The following is a 19,236-nucleotide window of genomic DNA, read 5'->3' on the forward strand; positions in this document are numbered from 1 at the left end:
CATTATGCAACTGTAGTGCTCTGGTGTGTACCAGACTCTCCATCAGTCGTTCCCTTATAACTCAATGGCTGCTCAATAATAATACCGACACTACTATTGGCTCAAAAAATCGTTGAGCTTAAGGATCACCGCCCGCTTCCATAGTATAACAGAAATCGCATACAAACATACACTTCATTACATTGTAATGGAAGTACTTTTTTATTATTTCTTAACATTTTTTATTTTTTAAACATTATATTTGATGCTAACTATAACACAGCATATGCTATACAGTATATATAATAATTATATGTTTTCAACATTAGATACTTAGGAAATTGAGTTTTATTATCGCTTTTTTACATAATACTCTATTAATAATATAATTGAGTTAATAATCAATTGTTGAATGATATGAATCATAGATTGCAGTAATAAATTGACTTTACATTTATATAATAATAACAATAATATTTAAAACATTATTATAAATATAAGATAAAGATAACAAACATTAAAATTTTGAAATTACCCACAAATATAAATTTTTAAAATAAAACATTTTGCATTAATAGCAATTTCTGTATTGATAAGTAAAAACTCTCTCACAATGTTTTTAAGCATTATAAGAGTTATATGTGTGGATAATGTATGCTATAAATAGTAACACATATTGAAGTGAATGAGAGAGAGAGAGAGAGAGAGAGAGAGAGAGAGAGAGAGAGAGAGAGAGAGTTTTGTGTTTAAATCAAAAGAGTATGTAATGGGAGTCATGTATTGGTGTTGTGTGTGTCATGAAATTTGAACACTTGTACAAACAAATAGAGTTAACAAAAAAATGTTTGAAAAAAATGTTTGAGTCCTTAATCAAAATTCATAGGAAAACACTAATTATCTTATATCATATCATTCGTACACTGTTTCTGTAATTCCTTAAAAACATTTTTTATTTTGACAATTGTTATCGCATATCGTTCAACACATATACACTAAAAATGAAATATATACATATGTATATATATATATATATATTAAACGGTTCAAATTATAAATGCATTTTATTATTTAAGTTTACATATAAATTAAATTCATTCATTAATGTTAATGATGTGGTTCTCAAGTAGTTTGTAGTAAACATTTATTAAAAATAAAATGATTACAAACCGGATTGATTGTCAAAATTCAAATATCACTACTAATATTCAGAATGTGATTAATTTGTATAAAAACTTTTTCTTAGTGTAAATTTCCGGTTAGTTTATGGGAATATAAATAAGTGAAAGTAATGATAAAAATTATTAACAAAAACTAAAATGTAGTCAAAAATAAAAAGTGTTCTTCAGTTGTTCAGTATTTTGCTGTTTTGACAAAAAGCCACTTCACTTGACTCGTCAATTGTGTGATGACTTTATAGCGTTTAGAGAAGGGCTCAGCACAGGGAGTGAGGACTCAGTACAGGGAGTGAGGACTCAGTACAGGGAGTGAGGACTCTGTACAGGGAGTRAGGACTCAGTACAGGGAGTGAGGACTCAGCACTTGGGTTCACAACAGAACTGTTGGCTCTCAATAACGGATCAATTCTTTTGAGTTTTTCCACACAATTCCAATTCCAATGGAAAAACGTATGAATAAAATGCTTTTCAATTATTGTATTTCCTTTTTAAATATATGAACATAAAAATACACTTCATATTCACACATACAGTACAGTATAGTATACATAACAGTGCCATTGATTAGACATCTTTTTGCTTGTTCTCGCATTTTTATGTAAACACATTTCAGGCCCTTTACTGCCGGCTTTTATTCAATACATCTATACATCGACTCTATTATCAAAGCCCATACAAACTGTATATACTGTATATCGGGACATACATACAAATATACCAAATATGTGTTTATTATAAGCAGGTCTCTCTCTCTCTCTCTCTCTCTCTCTCTCTCTCTCTCTCTCTCTCTCTCTCTCTCTCTCTTCTCTCTTTCTCTCACTTTCTTTCTTTCTGCAAAAGGTCTGTCCTTTCTCTCACATGTCTCGCTAAAAGTTAGCGTTCATTCAATGAATTGACTGCAATAGTTGTAGTAGTAATAGGAGAGTAAAGTTTCAATTTCAACATGAGTTAAGTGCACCGTTTGTTTAGCTTATACTCAATTTTTGTATGTCCTCTGCACACACACACACACACACACACACACACACATACATACTGTACATACATACATACATACATACATACAGAACACAACACACATTCTCTAACTGTTCAATTGCCAGCCAAACCTTTGTGTTCAACTAATGTTATACACAATGAGTTAAAGGTATATAACAAGCAATCAGTAGACCACTAAAATCTATTTAATACTAACTATTTATATTATACGAGTAACTAAATATCGATATCAAAAATATATTTGAAAATAAAGTACTATATATTTGTTATAATATAACCACATTTTTATATATGTTTGGTAACCAAACCTCATATTAAAGTAGCTTAATATCCGGTTTCAAAATTACATATTATTTTTCTGATATAACCGCAAAAAAATAACACAATTTCATTCAAATTTGTAAACTTTCATTTTGTTAAACTCATGTTTTCTAAACTAACATTTTTCTTGTTTTCTTTAAAAAACGTTTAAAATAAATCTCTTTCATCGTTTTTGGTGAACACATAAACAAAGTTAACTATAAATTAGGCATAACTCTGTTGATAGAGAGAGAGAGAGAGAGAGAGAGAGAGAGAGAGAGAGAGAGAGAGAGAGAGAGAGAGAGAGAGAGAGAGAGAGAGAGAGAGAGAGAGAGAGAGAGAGAGAGAGAGAGAGAGAGAGAGAGAGAGAGAGAGAGAGAGCTTATGTATAGATAACATTTTAATTGTTTAAAATGAGTAAATCACAGGTAAAATGCAGGTATAGTCTATACCGTATAGATAAAATGCAGAATATTTATGCATCAAATATACCTTATATACACCTAATGTATACACAATAGTCCTTTAATCTTATTCTACTGTTTTTATGTAAGTGTTGTTATTTTACAAATACATAACAATATTTATATCAAAACTTTCGACTTTAAATTTTTATAAGTTTTTAAATAGAAATAGTGTTTGGCCTGTGAACGGCCTACTGTGCACTTCAATCATTTGTAAATATATTTTTATAATTTATTTTTATTTACTAAAATTGTTAAATACCAACATTTTATATTACAGTTAACATAAACTAAAGTATGGACACATTTATATATAATATTTATTTATTACTCCTAGAAATATATATGACAAAGAATATACGTTTAGTTGATGTGTAAAAGTATGTCTATCATTTGTAAAAGCATTATCACCTGTGCAAACAAAATGCAAACATTACAGTGATTGTCAAGTGGTCACCAATTTTTAAAATACTATTATGTTTTAAATGGGTTGTACTAAATCATAAAAATATAATAAACATTTAATTGTATTTTTAAAGAGAGAGAGAGAAAAAAAGAGAGTTGTAGATTTCTATTTTGTTAATATATTTTATATATTTATATATATTTACCAATTCTAACATTTTACTAAAATACATTTTTTGTTAATTGCTTTTTTTTATTTTTTTTATTATTAAATTTCCGATTGATTTTTTATATAAAATATTGATATATACGTGTATTTGAGAAAGACATTTGAGATATTGTGGAGACATTTAATGAAAACATAAACATCTGGATAACATTAGAGGAAGTTCTCATTTGTGATAATTTTTATATATATTTCGTGCTGTGTTCACAACTTTTTACAGTTTCAAAGGTTTATTTATGTCTACTGAAGACTGAATGGTGAGCTCCGGGCAAATAACCACTGAGTAGTTCTCATGAGATGTTATGAGCTCTCTATTCATTGTATTATTGATATTGTTTGGGATGCGAACCCGTGTGTCGCCAAAACACATACTAACTATTATTATGACTATTGAATTATAATAAGTGTTGCCTATCATAGCCACTGATTGCAACACTTAGAGTGAGAGGACAATTGCTAAAGAAATGTATTTTCTTTTATTTATTTGTTGTTATAGTTGAGGATTGAGACAAAGTGGTCACGCAATGCTATTTAATTTGGGTGAGAAAAACAAGCAATTTTTAACTATTTTTTTGTAAACTTTTTTTAAACCCATAGTCTCGAAGCCATTATATGTGTTATATAGCAGTTCTCATTCAAAATTAACACAACTTTTGCAAAGAGAAACATTTTTTTGAAAACATTTGCCAATTACTCTGAATCACGCATTCATTGCACTCATAACACTACACACACACACACACACACACACACACACACACACACACACACACACACACACAAACACCACTATCATTACCGCCCTTACAGTCCAACACACACACACCAACTCATTCAATCATCTCTTTCTTTCTCTCTCTCTCTCTCTCTCTCTCTCTCTCTCTCTCTCTCTCTCTCACTCACTCACTCACTCACTCACTCACTCACTCACTCTCTTACTCTTGTACTCTCCATAAACATCTTTCGACATAAAACTTGAGAAATTCATACAAAATCTCATGTTTTTGTAGTAAATGGTCTTCAATTGCCAAACAAGAAATCACATCTTATATGAAGTCCAATGAGAAAAGCCATTGAATTTGTATTGCATTGAAGGTATCAATTGATGTCTACTGAGTGCACACATGTTGTTTGCAGTCCAACAGCTCATAGGCATTGCACGCCTACCTATTGAGTCACGCTTTTGTGCACCACATGAATAGGTGCTCAATATATATATACCATTGGATTCGGCTATAAATCGGTGAATAGACGGCTGAATCAAGTCGTTGCCAGTCATACAGTCAATACATAGACTATTACAATGACAACTAGTAGTGAATTACACGGTATTGTTTGCATTATATACATATACATTGCTATTCTTCATTCATTACAACTTTATATACATTTAGGTATATATTTCTTGTTTGTAACTCTGATGTGACACTTGGAGACCATTGTGACTGCCATTGACTGCAGAATGAGTATTCAAGTCTGGGATCACCTCTTATTGTTGGCATTGTTAGCAATAACATCACAATTGGGGGCAAATCTCGTGTAAAGTTAGTTATAAAAATGTATGTAAATTGTAAATCCGATCTTAACATTATAGTGGTGTCAAATCTGTCTGTTTGCTGACTGTCCCCAAAGTATTGTTCATTTAATATATTGATTGACAAAAATATTTTCTAGAGTTACACTATAAGCACAACTGTTTATTATCAAACATTATATAAGTATTTACACTCGTGTTTCATGTAATTGAGTGCAATATAGTATCAATTTATATATAGTATAATATAAATGTTTCGCATAAAACATCATATGATATGCAGTGTATTACTAATTAAATACATTGGTATTTGTTAATATAAATAGTTTGTAAGCTTATATTCACTTTACAATAATAATAATAATATATTCCGTATATGCAATGAAATCAACTTAAATGCAATAATATTTAATGTTTAAAACATTTCAATCAATTTTCCGGGCAAACAGTTCCCCACCAAAAAAACACGCGCTTTGTATGAGAGAAATATAAACGATTGACTTAAGAGATGACTTACGAGTTGTTGTTATTTATTAGAAAATGTGTTTTAAAAACTACAGTCAGAGGGAACACATGTATTACTGGGACTAATGAAACATACATTTAATGAATAGTTTTTTCTCTCATACAGAACAATGAACAGAAAGGGCCGACTCTTGTGGTAACAAAATTAAAATGAGTCTCCTTTAGGCTATTTTCAAGAAATGCTATTAACATTAGTATTAAGTTTCAAAATTATGAAATAGATTTGTAAAATTGTAATTCATATGAGAAAATTTTTTGTTAACTTCAAAAAACATTAAATTGCATTTTCAGGGCTTACTGTTTAAATTTAAAACTTTAATTGTTATCATATTATATATAACGTACAGTATATAAGTTTTATGTATTTATGTAATTATAGTATTGATAATATTCATAATGATAATAAACATATTGAGCACAATAATTGTTATGAATATTATTGATACTATTGTATTATTTTGCTATTCATTCACTGTTTATAGTGATTTGGGAATTAATATAAAGCCAATTATTAGAAGCAATCAATGTGTTTGTAAACCAGAGATATCATAATAGAGTAATGCTTTTTGTTAGCCATAAATCATATCATTTTCAGTATATGACGGGTAAAGTAGAGCTAAAAGAGAAAATGCAATTTAAAAGATTCAATGATTCGGTAATGTATTGCATGCTTACCACAGACCTACCAGTGCCATATAGAAGGCCGTGTTATTGTATATACGAGCCAATGGAAAATAATGTAATTATAATGAATAGGTACAGTATATACTATATATTTGATTATACATTATATGCATTTATATATATATATAAAGTACATCAAACTCAACGCAAACATATCAAGTGGTATGAGTTGGGTATAGCGTTGTGTGTCGTACGGGTATATACGGTAAATGCATTACACGGCACGTGCTTATAGCTATGTATATATAGTGGTTTTGGGAAATTTGATAGCATTTCTGTCAATTGAAGATTTGCCCCCACAGTGTGTTTGTACCCCTCAGTCCCGGAAATTGATGTTCACTGATATCCGATTACTCTTTGCTTTTCTTGCAAACCATTGGCAACATTACACATAACAAGATATACAGTATATGCTCTACCAATGCATTACTTTTAAGTGAAGATCCAATTTTATGTCCAAATATCAAATGTGTTTTATAGTCGTTTGGGGACTCAAACTATTTTCAAAAGACATTACCAATTGAATGAAAATGAATTTTGTTGGCCTTTCGATGACGTTTCTCATGTAATCCGACACCCATTTAATGTCATTCACAACCAACACTACCAATACATGCAATTCAAACAAAATCTCATTTAACAAACATTGAGAAAATTTGCAAAAAACGTAGAAAAATGTTTTATATAACAAATTTTATTTAATTTTTTTGCCATTTCGTTATACAATCATACGATAAAAATGAATATTTAGTTTAATCTTAAATAAATCATTTAAATGATAACAAATTAACAAAAATATATTAATTTTAGATAATATTTAATGACTTTATTATGCTTATCAAGTAACATAATAGTAATTTTATGTATAAATAATTAGACATTAAACAGTTATATAAATTTGAAAATGTTGTATAAACTAAACCCACTTTTACAGTATTTAAAACACTGATTGTTATCATTAGATATTGGTTTTAATTTAACTTTAAATGGGATTTTTAATATATTTTGCATTAATTATGATTTAAATAAGGATAAAATCCTATATACTGTATATATAGAATATTAAACTTACTTTGCATCAAACATAATACAAAATTTATAATATGCTAATTTTTTATAACTTAAAATTAGAGTTAAACATAATAACTTGACATGAATTTAATCTCATTAACATATTTTTTCAAATTTTTTTTGTATATTATCATTAAATTTAATCAATATTTATGGCAAACGCTGATATTTGAGTTATTTTTATATATACTAATCATTTAGATAAAATCTACATATAATAATAATCAATTGTTACTAATATTTGAAAAACTAGTAAATTAGTAAATATTATTGAATACATGAAATGCATATCAATAAAAAATGCCAATAATTGTGCTGATATTTGATGAGTTACTGTAATCAATCTGACCAACCATTGAATATAACTTTTATGATATACACTATATGTTTGTGTTGTTTTACATCATTAATAAAACCAACATTTGATATGAATATATCATTTGATCTGAACCTTAAATCAACTCAATTTTGAAGTCAACATTTTATACACTCCGTTAACATTATAAAACATGTTGACAGTGAAAAAACACTATAATAAGTAAAGATTTTTAAACATGTATTTTGAGTGCAGATATATGTAATATACTATATAATTTATATATATTTGAGTGTAATATTTTTTTAATCAATTTATATATTTATAACTTATCTATATGATATTTGTATGATATTATAACATTGGCTATTAAATGGATAAGTTTTACAATATAATTATTAATAAAAATTCAAACATTGAGATTTTCTATTATAAATTTATTGTTAATTATTATTTTTTAATATGTTTGTGTTTTTGCATATTTTACAACTCATATACTATATAATAAATGTTTTAAATTAAAGTTATTATGTAGATTATGTTTCATTTTTTAAATATTGATTGTCTTAAAATCGATTTTAATTACATTTTTATGTAAACAGAAATCATATGTAAAAATAAGTGACTTAAACTATCTTATGTGTATTAATATAATAATATTTTATTAATTTTGTCATAAAGTATCTTTTAATATTTAAATATTTTGTTAAAATATGTAAATATGTTTTTTAATACTCTATAATAGGAGTCATATTTGCTTTAATAAATATACTGTAGTATATTATATTCAGTCATATAGTTTTACTTAATTTTCTATATTTTTATATCAAATAAATAAATGGTTACATATAGTAATTATATTTTTATAAATAAAACTTAAATTGATTAGTATATAGTGTTTATTAGTTTTATTTATATAATATATTTTTATAACTTTTATCAATGATAAATGTAACAATTTTAATACATCTATACCAATAATCGACAATAAGTGTTAATGTGATATTTTTTAATTTCTAATAGTTTACTTAAATTAATTTTGATTCTATATAGATGCATTTTATAAAATAATAATAATAATTGTTGTATATTTTATAATGTCTAGGTTTATAATCACTAATCTAGGCATTATTATTTTAACTACTGTATGAATATAAATTATAAATCTTAAATACTATATTTAATTTCTATAATGTATTATTAAGCTTTAATAAAACCGAATTAATATTTTTAAAGATTAGATAAATTATTATTAAAATTAGATATATTCTGTTATATATACATTAATACATAAATTTAATTTATCTATTATATAATTTGTTATTATAGGTGCTACTAAATGGTTTATGATTATACTGTAGTTAAATTTATTGATTTGCTAATGTTTTAATGGAAATAAATTAAATTTGTATGATCTGTTTGTGTTGTTTTTTAATTACATAAATTAATTAACTAAACGTTTTAGTAATAAATTAAAAGCTTATAATAAATTTTAATATATTTTAAATAAAAGATTTAAATAATAAATATTCAATGAAATTAATTCATATAATATACAAAATAGTAGTGACATCTCATGTTTGATAATAATATTTTAGTAGATTATAAAGTAAGTTGACATTAAAAAATCAACTGAAAAAACATTTAGTATAATATTTATGTATATATTTTGAATATACAGTATATTTATAAATAATATATTGTATTATTATATAACCTATTATTTTTTAAAAATTATAAAATAATTTAATAAAAAGTATTAAATTTATATACTGTAACTAAAATATAACTATCGTATTATATAACTATTATTTAGATACATTATATCAAATAGTATGGTATCGTAAATTAACTGTATTTAGTAATTTTATATTTATAAATTATAATAATAGTTTATCACAATATAATTATATATTTTTTCAAATATTACAAACTAAATTATAGTAATTAATAAAAAAAATGAATTAAACAATGTTTTAATATATCATATATTTTGTTATTTTTGAATAGAAAATTTATATAAATTTTTATATAGTTAATAAAACTAATATTAATATTAATGAATGATTAATTTTTTAATGAAAATAAAGTATTATAATACAAGTATTAGCCAAAAAACATAATATTTTAGTTTAATAGACAGTTAAATGCGTTTTAAATTATATGACATTTATTGTCAATAATGATATTAAGGATTAAATTTAGAAAAATTGTTTTATTAATAAAAATATGCAATAATTAGTGTTTTGATTTCAAACTAAAAAAAATATTTTATCGATTTATCGCTTATAAATAATAACTGAGACTTAATATAGTATGTCCACCGAACATAACAAGTGGACACTATTCCCGAAATTTTAATATAACTATAAATAACTATTTGATGGATTAGCAAATACTTATAAATAATATTAACTATTATATTCAAAAAAAACTTTGAAAAAGTTTTGTTTTCTGAAATCTATACGAGCCTTTTGTGTGTGTGTGTGTGTCTGTCTGTAGCATTTCATTTTGCGAATTTTGAAATTCTGACTTCAGATTCGGTTAGAGGACTACTAATAATGTATAGAAAAGTTGCATTAAAATTTTGATATCTCTTCGTGAACATAGACAAAATGGCGGCCAAAGTCAAAAAATTTTTAAAAACATTTAGAATTGTATAGAGCATCAAAAAGAAGATATAATAGATAAAAGTTATTTTATTTTTTCAAAAAATGGCGGCAAAAGTATGATTTTAGCTGTTTATTTTGTCATACCGACTCATCTGATACCCTACATGTCTATAGTCGAGTTTATTATGTCATACCTAATCATTTGATACTTTACATGACTAAAGTTGAGTTTATTATGTCATACCGAGTCATTTGATACTTTACATGACTAAAGTTGAGTTTATTTTGTCATACTTAATCATTTGATACTTTACATGTCTAAAGTTGAGTTTATTTTGTCATACCTAATCATTTGATACTTTACATGACTAAAGTTGAGTTTATTTTGTCATACTTAATCATTTGATACTTTACATGTCTAAAGTTGAGTTTATTTTGTCATACTTAATCATTTGATAGTTTACATGACTAAAGTTGAGTTTATTTTATCATACTGAGTCATTTGACAATATGACTAAAATCAACTGACAATTAATTTGCTAAGATAATATTTTATGTCGTCAAAGTTTTTTTTCTAATAATGCTTTCTAGCATTCTTAACTGGTTCATTTTGAAAAATATAAGCATTAAACTGTAAAATATTACACAAATATAAGTAAAAAATACAAAATATTAGTTATAAAATTTTTTTTAAAAATGTTTTTAACTCATATTTTTGTAAACAATAAAAATAATTTGGATTTCTATGTAATTTATATCATTTTTGTAAATATGCTAAAAACAAATGAATTATAAATTATTTGCAAATATAATTAAATAAATAACTATTTGGTTTAATTTGGCATTTATTATACAACTATACAACTATTGAGAAAATTTTCTAAATTAAAAAATATTTTAAGTGATGAACGCATGAAATTTGAAAAAAAATTCAAATATTATTTTATCGTTCAATTTAATCAAAATTAATGTAATTATTTGCAAATATTTTTAAATATAAATAACTATTTAAATAACTATTTGATCAATTTTAGCAACTATTATAACAACTATTTAATAAAGTATAAATAATTATAAATCAATAATGTTAATTATTATTAATAATTACTAATAATATATTACATCATTTAATTTACATATCAATATTTGTATTTTACAAAATTAGTAAAAAAATGTTTTTTTATAAAATTTAAATTTTTTTAGTAACTATTATTTGTCTTAATTTTATTTTATATTTTATTTTAACTTTTATTTTATATCAATTATTAGACTTAAAATTATTAAATTTTAATACTTTATAACTTTAAAACTATAATCGATTATTAGTTAATTAATTAATTATTATTATATACGATATTATGATATATATTATATTAAATGATAAATATTTCTAAATTTAGTGAACAAATGACACAAAAGTAAGTCACGAGATGTCAGTGTCTTCAGTGAACAGATGAGTGGTTTCAATGACAACACAAGTGTTGAGACAGAAATGGCTTCCAGTTTAAGACCCGTTGGCTTTGAGTTTGAATCACGACATCACTTAAACAGGTCATCCATGGACTCAATGCACGAGATCTCAATCCAAGACTCATCGCATGTCAGCCAAAGACCAGCAACACTGCCGTTGGAATCGCCGTTTGCATCGGTTTCCACCGATTCGGACGACCAAAGTTCTGCCAATGGTGTGACAGGAGGAGGAAAGTTGCAAACACCGATGGATCAGATAAAGGAATGGTCGCTAACGACATACAAGTGCACCAAACAATTGGTTAACGAAAAGTTAGGTAAATGTCAGCGAACTGTTGATATCGACTTAGAGGCCGACATCGAGAGACTACGAGAGACTCAACATAAATACTCATTGATACTGAAGATGACGAGAGATATGTCTTCACAATATCAGACTATTATCGGACAACAGATATCGTTATACGAGTGTCTCAATGAGTTAGCGATGAAAGAAAGTAAAACAAATAATGGACTCAATGACGACAATACTGTTGACAATGGCGTCAATAATAGCAATAATTCACTAAATTTGGGAACAGATTTCCGACAAAATGCAGAAATGATGCGAAATGTGGCTAAAAATGGCGAAAAACTTCTGTTGGCTCTCAAGTTCTTTACGTCTAATTTAACGACTTTAGTACACAAGACTATCGAAGATACGATTATTACTATAAAAGCCTACGAAATGGCACGACTCGAGTACGACGCCGAACGGAACAACTCGTCGACCACTACGTTAACCAATCAAGTGATGGCCACCGAAAAGTTACGCAATACTAAGTGCAAATACGACAGACTTCGTGAGGATGTCATCGTTAAGATGAAGTTCTTGGACGAGAATAAGGCTAAAGTGATGCACAAACAACTGATTTTATTTCACAACGCATTTGCGGCCTTTGCTTCGGGAAACGCGACCGCTTTGGACTCAACTCTCAAACAATTTAGTATTAAAGCCATTCAACCGTCGTTTCTTGAAAAATAGTTATTCAAATCAAATCAATACTATTTTTATTGATTTTTTATTTGTATATCAGATGTCAGGTGTTAAACGATATGAAACTTATGGACAAATTTTGTTATATACTATACTTTCCAAATTGAATCTTAAGATAATAATAATAATAAGTATTATTTCTATATTAAAACACAAAAAACAAATTATAAATTTAGATATCAAAAAACAACTTAATATTTTAAATATGAGTTAATTTATAGTTAAAAAAAATAATTATTAAAAAAATAATAGGATTGTTATAAAATGGTATAATAATATGCATTCCATCCCTTTTATACATGATTTCTAGTCAATTGTAATAATTGATAACATGTTTGATTAATTTGATTTTAGATTGAGTTTTAATTTCATTTATTATTGATCTTTGATTTGTGATAATTATTTTACAAAATTATATAAATAATAAGTATTGCTTTAAAATATTGTATACATATTTATATGAAATATAGTATTTATATATATATATATATATATATAACTAAATTTATACAAAACTAATGCTTAATAATGGTTTTTAATTGTAATTCTTTTATTATTTGTTTGCAAATTTTATTCATATAATTTATTTATTTCTCTTTAGTATAAATTTTAGATTATATACAGATTTATATTTATTTACTTCATTAAACATCATAAATATTCTTTATTTATCTATTTATTTAATAAATAACTTTTTTAAATAAAATTAATTTCAATTTTTAGGATAATTGCAAAAATTATAATATTACATTTATACAGTATATTATTGTATATGTAATACTTAAATATTTAAAAATTAAAAATGTGTTGCAATACAGTATTTTTGATGAATTTTCACTTATAAAATATTAATTTAAACTTATTGTCATATAGAATGTAATATGAGAAACATTAACAAAAATACAATAATGTAATATAATAATAATAAAGTAATTTTTATAGGTTTAAAAAATTATAAGTAATAAATATTAATTTCTTAGATTTTAGTCATTTTCAATTCACAATTTAAACAAAARAAAAAACTGATAACTACCGTAATTTACTTAAAAATAAGTTAAAATTTTGTTTCAATCATTTTATTTAATTAATTTATATTAGAATATTTAAGTAGTTCTCGTAAAACACAATAATTATTATGTTATAAATAAAATACATTTATTGATATTCATTCAATTTGTTGTTATCAGAAACAAATGGTAAAAATTATATTAAATTTATCTATTATTACAGATATTATTTTTTTTAATTTAATATTAATTAACTAATATTATTTTTAAATAAATCAATTATATATTATATTGTACCATATATATACCGGTATATTATATAGTATAAAAAACATAGTTTATTACACAATTCAAAAGTATTTATATTCATATTAAATAATGTTTTCTAAAAATAATAGACAGTTTATTTAATATTGATAGTCCAGTATAATATTGTATATTTGTTTAATTGATTCTAAACTTTATAAATAAATTACTTATTGATAATATTAATATATAATTAGATATATAAATAATTCAAAATTTTTAAATTTTATTTTTTAGAATTACTATAATTAAAGTTATATACATAGTCTTAAAATATAAGATTTAGTTAGTATCTGAAAAATTAATTTGAAATCATAAACTAATCAGTTATTTGAAGTTATTTGAAGTTATTTGAGTCAACTAATATTGAAAATACTAGATAGCATTGTCAGAACAAACTTGTAAAAAATATATCTATAATTGTTGTCATAATTGTTTATCAAACTCATCTTATTTATCTAATCACACCTATTGACCCATTAATGATTAACTCATTCACACACTTAAGTAAAAAACACAAACATATTAATATATTATTGCAAAAAGACTATCGAGTGCTACAAATAAATAGACAAAAAAATCATATTCGAGTCGTATGTATCGAAACCGGTAACTATAACTTAGCGGTTAGTAATGATTGACACTTAACTAACATTAAATTAATGCAAATTACTAGCCTTTGGACCACAACTGCAAATCGGACCTCATATCACCTGTTGGTCTCATAACGACTTACTGGTGATCTTATAGTGGATATTTGTCTCACACCGACACATATCTACTAGTGTTTGGTATTGATTAGACGGAAGTACAGCTCTCATACCGACCCACGCTAAGTACGACCGGTCTATTTGGACATCAATTGTCTGAATAGACATTCCTCTGGAACTAAATAATACTACACACAACAAATTATTAATATTAATATTTAAATTATAACATTTATCTAAATGAGCTTAACTTTTGACTAATATTTACTTTTTTTATTTATTAACTATAGCTAAGTTATAACAACAAGTAATATTAATTAACAAATTTTATTTTGTTTTTTATAAACCAATGAGAAATTGTAATAATTATTGTAATCTTAATTGTATTGTAATTTTTCTAGGTATAACTACTGTAGTGAATTTTAATTGAAACATTAAAATGTAATAGTTAATATTTATTTATGATAAATTATATAATATTTATAAATTAATTTATTGATAACTTTTATTATTTAATAATGCTAGTCATAAAAATTTTAAAAAATCGATTTTTTAAAAATAAAGCATTAGTATAATTTATAATATTAATAAATATAATTTTTTTGAAAAATTTTCAAACTAATGTCAGTAAAAACTAATAAAGTATAACTAATAGACTACAGTATAACTATTGTTGTAGTGTTAGATAAAAAATGTTTATATATATATTATAAAAGTATGCTTTTTAAAAAAAACTATTTCATAAATCACAAGCAAACACACATTTTTATGCCAATTATTAGTGTTTATTTAGTATTCAATAGACTATATGTGCTATTCTTGTTAAGATTTAACATATAATTTAGTTTTTACACAAATAGTTTGGCTGTAAAAATGCTATTCATTATTATATTTCATGTAAAGAATTGGACTGTTTTTAACAACAGTTAAAAGCTTCAGCTTTTGCCCAATAATACAATGTATGAGACGGTATAATAATATATACAAAAGCGGATTCAGCTAAATGTGCAACGAGTAGAGCACACCATCCAATGGGTACTATAGTTATGAACACATTTGACAAAATACTTCATCCCGTAATGAATAGGTGCGACAAACGCCACCAAAAACTTTTTGAGCTAATATTAAAAGCTTACAATCCCTTCAAATAAAACTAATAGTGCAGACATTAAGTCTGCGTAGAGATGAGGCTCCACCATATGAATGGCTAACTGAGCCAATGGGCGATCCATTCCATCCATACCGAAGCACTCATACAATATACTGTCGACTCGTGACAACTCTCTCTCTCTCTCTCTCTCTCTCTCTCTTTCTGAAGCCACCAGAGAGACTGTCATTTCATTGAGCGCTCAAACAGTATTAATACTAAAGTGGTGTCACTTAATATCATATATACATTACATAGTTTTTTATATAATAAAGAGTTAATAGTATTTGGTTTGTATTTCACTCAACATAACAGTAAAACATACAATAATTTTATTACAATTTATATTAAATAGTATTAAAGTTGAAATAGTGTTATGAAAAGTGAAACAAATAGTTGTCAAACAAATAGTAGTATTGATAGTGAGGTCCAAGACCTGAGCCTATCATCCAATGCATTACACGGCGGCTATCCGTTTGAAATGTCGTCAATGATTCACAATTCAGTGATGAATAACATGCAATCATCGGTGCCATCAATGCATACCTTTAAGGAATCCAATGTAAGGAATATTCGTTACTATACTCTGGAAGAAGAGACCAGAGATCACATTACATTAAATCCGGCCATCATTTCAAATGAGTATTGCGATGAAGAGCTACAAAATAATATAATGTCATCAAAAAATTGTGCTCAAAATTATCTTATCAATGGTAATAACGGAATCAATGTATCAAATAGACAACATAGCGGCCAATTAAACGACGACTCAGAGTTTTCCTATGCCTATAGTAGTCTTCAGCAGACAATCTGTTTGTGTCAAGTGTTTCGACAATCTTCTAATACAAAGAAATTAGCCGAAGTTATCAAACATATGCCACAAGACGACCAATTCATGCGTAATCAGGAGCTACTTGTGGCCCGAGCTATACTGGCCTTCAAAGAGGGCAACTATAAGGAATTGTACCGTATATTGGAATCACAACCATTCGATGAAAAACATCACAAAGAACTCCAGAAGCTATGGCTGGAAGCGCATTATGAAGAACTACACAAACAACGGGGCAAAGCGTTGGGTGCCGTAGATAAGTATAGAGTCAGACGGAAGTTCCCGTTGCCGAAGAATATTTGGGACGGAGAAGAAATGATCTATTGTTTCAAAGAGAAGGCCAGAAGCTATTTAAGGGAATTCTATAAGAAAAACAGTTATCCATCGCCTAAGGAAAAGACAGAATTGGCAAAAACTACTGATCTGACTCTTACTCAGGGTATGTATCACTGACTTATCAGTTATATTATATTTTGCTAATTAATCTATTGTTATAATTTAATATAAAATAAGACCTATTTAAGTAATTTAACTATATTAAAAATTATTAACATTAATTTTAACATAATTGTTTCTATRAAAAAAAAAATTTAAAAAAAACTTATTACTTTAATCTATCTATAATGATAAATATAATATCAAGTATTACTGTAAATAAGTATTAATTAAAGATATATCATTTAAATAGTTAGCAATTGGTTTAAAAATCGTCGACAACGAGACAAAGAGTCAAATCAAAGGTATGCTTTTATTTTTATATAATTATATCAAATATTTTGATTACATAAAAATTCAAAAGTTAGCGATCATAGAGAGTAACAATTTTTTTCAAACAAAAACAGTTGATTGAGTTCATTGCCAGCAATTTCTAGTCATTATAAGTGTTGTGTCCATTGAAAGGCTTTTGAAAAGCAAATAACAAACACATGTTGTGTTTGTGCGGCTTCTTCTTAGTATTGAATAGGGTTTCGACGAAATTGGAAAAAATAGTAAATTTTCTGTAAATTTATACTAAATATTACTTTAAGAATAGTTTACTTATTTTGAGAAAATAAGACCAAAATTGATTGTATCATAGCTTTAGATTATTACGTTGTTTTACAACTAATTAAATATTAGCACAAATTTCAGTTATAAAACTACTATAGTATCTATAAATAAGAATATTAAATGTTTTGAGAAACTTTATATATATATTGTATAGAATATAACAAAATTTAGTTCAAACCCTACTACTGAATAGTTGACCCAATGGTTCATTTGTTAAGTGCCTCTCATTCAGGGACACATCCATTGAATAGATAGCCGACCACTTGTTTCAATGACACTACTGTTTGTAATGTTTTCATGTGATACTCATTTCACTATATAACTGATCCTTTTCTATGCTTGACATGACATGACTGACAGATTTAGTGCTAAACATTTGTCTTTAAAGATAGTTTACTATTTTGAATAAGTACTCCTTTTTTGTATTAGATATCTAAACATAATTATTTAAAAGTCGATCATTCCCTAAGTATTTAAGTAATTCAATGTAAATATTATTTAAAAAGTATGATTAGTTGATAAATTATTTTTTGTTTGTTTAAAACAAATTAATTATTTTAAAGTGATAAGTACTGTATAATAAGAATATATGTATATATATATATATATATATATATAATATTACAATATTTAGCCGTCATATGTCAATAAGTCATGCAAGTGGTGGACATAATCCGCAAACAACCCGGTATTCAATGGCCGTCACGACTTCAACCAATTCGAGTCCATCTCCGGTCGGCATTATTCCTGTTATACCTCATATAACACAGTTAGTACCCGAGGGTATGGTCAAGAATGAGGCACCGGTTCTTTCGCAACAGTCATCACACCTACACTCTGGTCATCACCACATACCTAATGATCATTACTATTATAACTCTATAATAAATGTTCAATGATTACTATTTTTAACTATTGATGTGTTAAAACTTACATTAATTTTTAAAATAGATTTTACAATTTATAGTTTTTTATTATTATTATTATAATAAATTTATTATTTCCACTAAAAGGATACATTTCTATTCAATTATAGGCTTTCAATTTGTAAAAATAATGATAACAAAAATTGAATCTCTAGATTTCAAATTAATTAAATATTTGAATTGCGGGTTAAAATAAATATTTCTATAATAGAGTATTTAAAAACATTATTTTGTTAATATATAATAATAATATAAACTCAATGTATATTATTATAATACCTTTATCGCATTATTTAACTTTCATAAAAAACTTTTCATAAACATTAGTAATAAATTTGATTGCAAAGTCCAACAGTCAATCAGTTAGTTAGCAATGAAAGATATTACTTATTATTATTATTATTAAATATTTGATGTCATATCAGATATCAGATGGTGAATATGTCAGAGAGATTGCCGATAAAA

At 25.6% G+C, this 19,236-nt stretch overlaps 2 protein-coding genes across 2 annotated transcripts; both read left to right on the top strand.

Annotated features, from left to right (window-relative positions):
• The first annotated feature begins 11,699 nt into the window (after nucleotides 1–11,699).
• LOC128951799 (arfaptin-2-like) lies at nucleotides 11,700–12,883 on the top strand. Its single transcript, XM_054297071.1, has one exon. The coding sequence runs from the start codon at nucleotides 11,744–11,746 to the stop codon at nucleotides 12,782–12,784; it is 1,041 nt and encodes a 346-aa protein (XP_054153046.1). The 5' UTR covers nucleotides 11,700–11,743; the 3' UTR covers nucleotides 12,785–12,883.
• A 3,517-nt stretch (nucleotides 12,884–16,400) lies between these two features.
• LOC128966258 (homeobox protein six1a-like) lies at nucleotides 16,401–18,708 on the top strand (the record flags this gene model as incomplete). The annotated part of the gene is made up of 3 exons (XM_054313106.1): nucleotides 16,401–17,234; nucleotides 17,484–17,535; nucleotides 18,480–18,708. Coding segments are annotated over exons 1-3 (1,068 nt in total), but the record flags the coding sequence as incomplete, so codon positions are not given.
• Nucleotides 18,709–19,236: the final 528 nt, after the last annotated feature.

The sequence above is a fragment of the Oppia nitens genome, unplaced genomic scaffold, assembly GCF_028296485.1.
Source record: "Oppia nitens isolate AA-2021 unplaced genomic scaffold, nextdenovo-longstitch-racon4-pilon3 scaffold1_pilon_pilon_pilon, whole genome shotgun sequence".
Lineage (NCBI taxonomy): Eukaryota > Metazoa > Arthropoda > Arachnida > Sarcoptiformes > Oppiidae > Oppia > Oppia nitens.

What these genes read in the sequence shown, in the direction of transcription:
- LOC128951799 (XM_054297071.1), top strand. Translation starts at nt 11,744, where the DNA reads ATGAGTGGTTTCAATGACAACACAAGTGTTGAGACAGAAATGGCTTCC.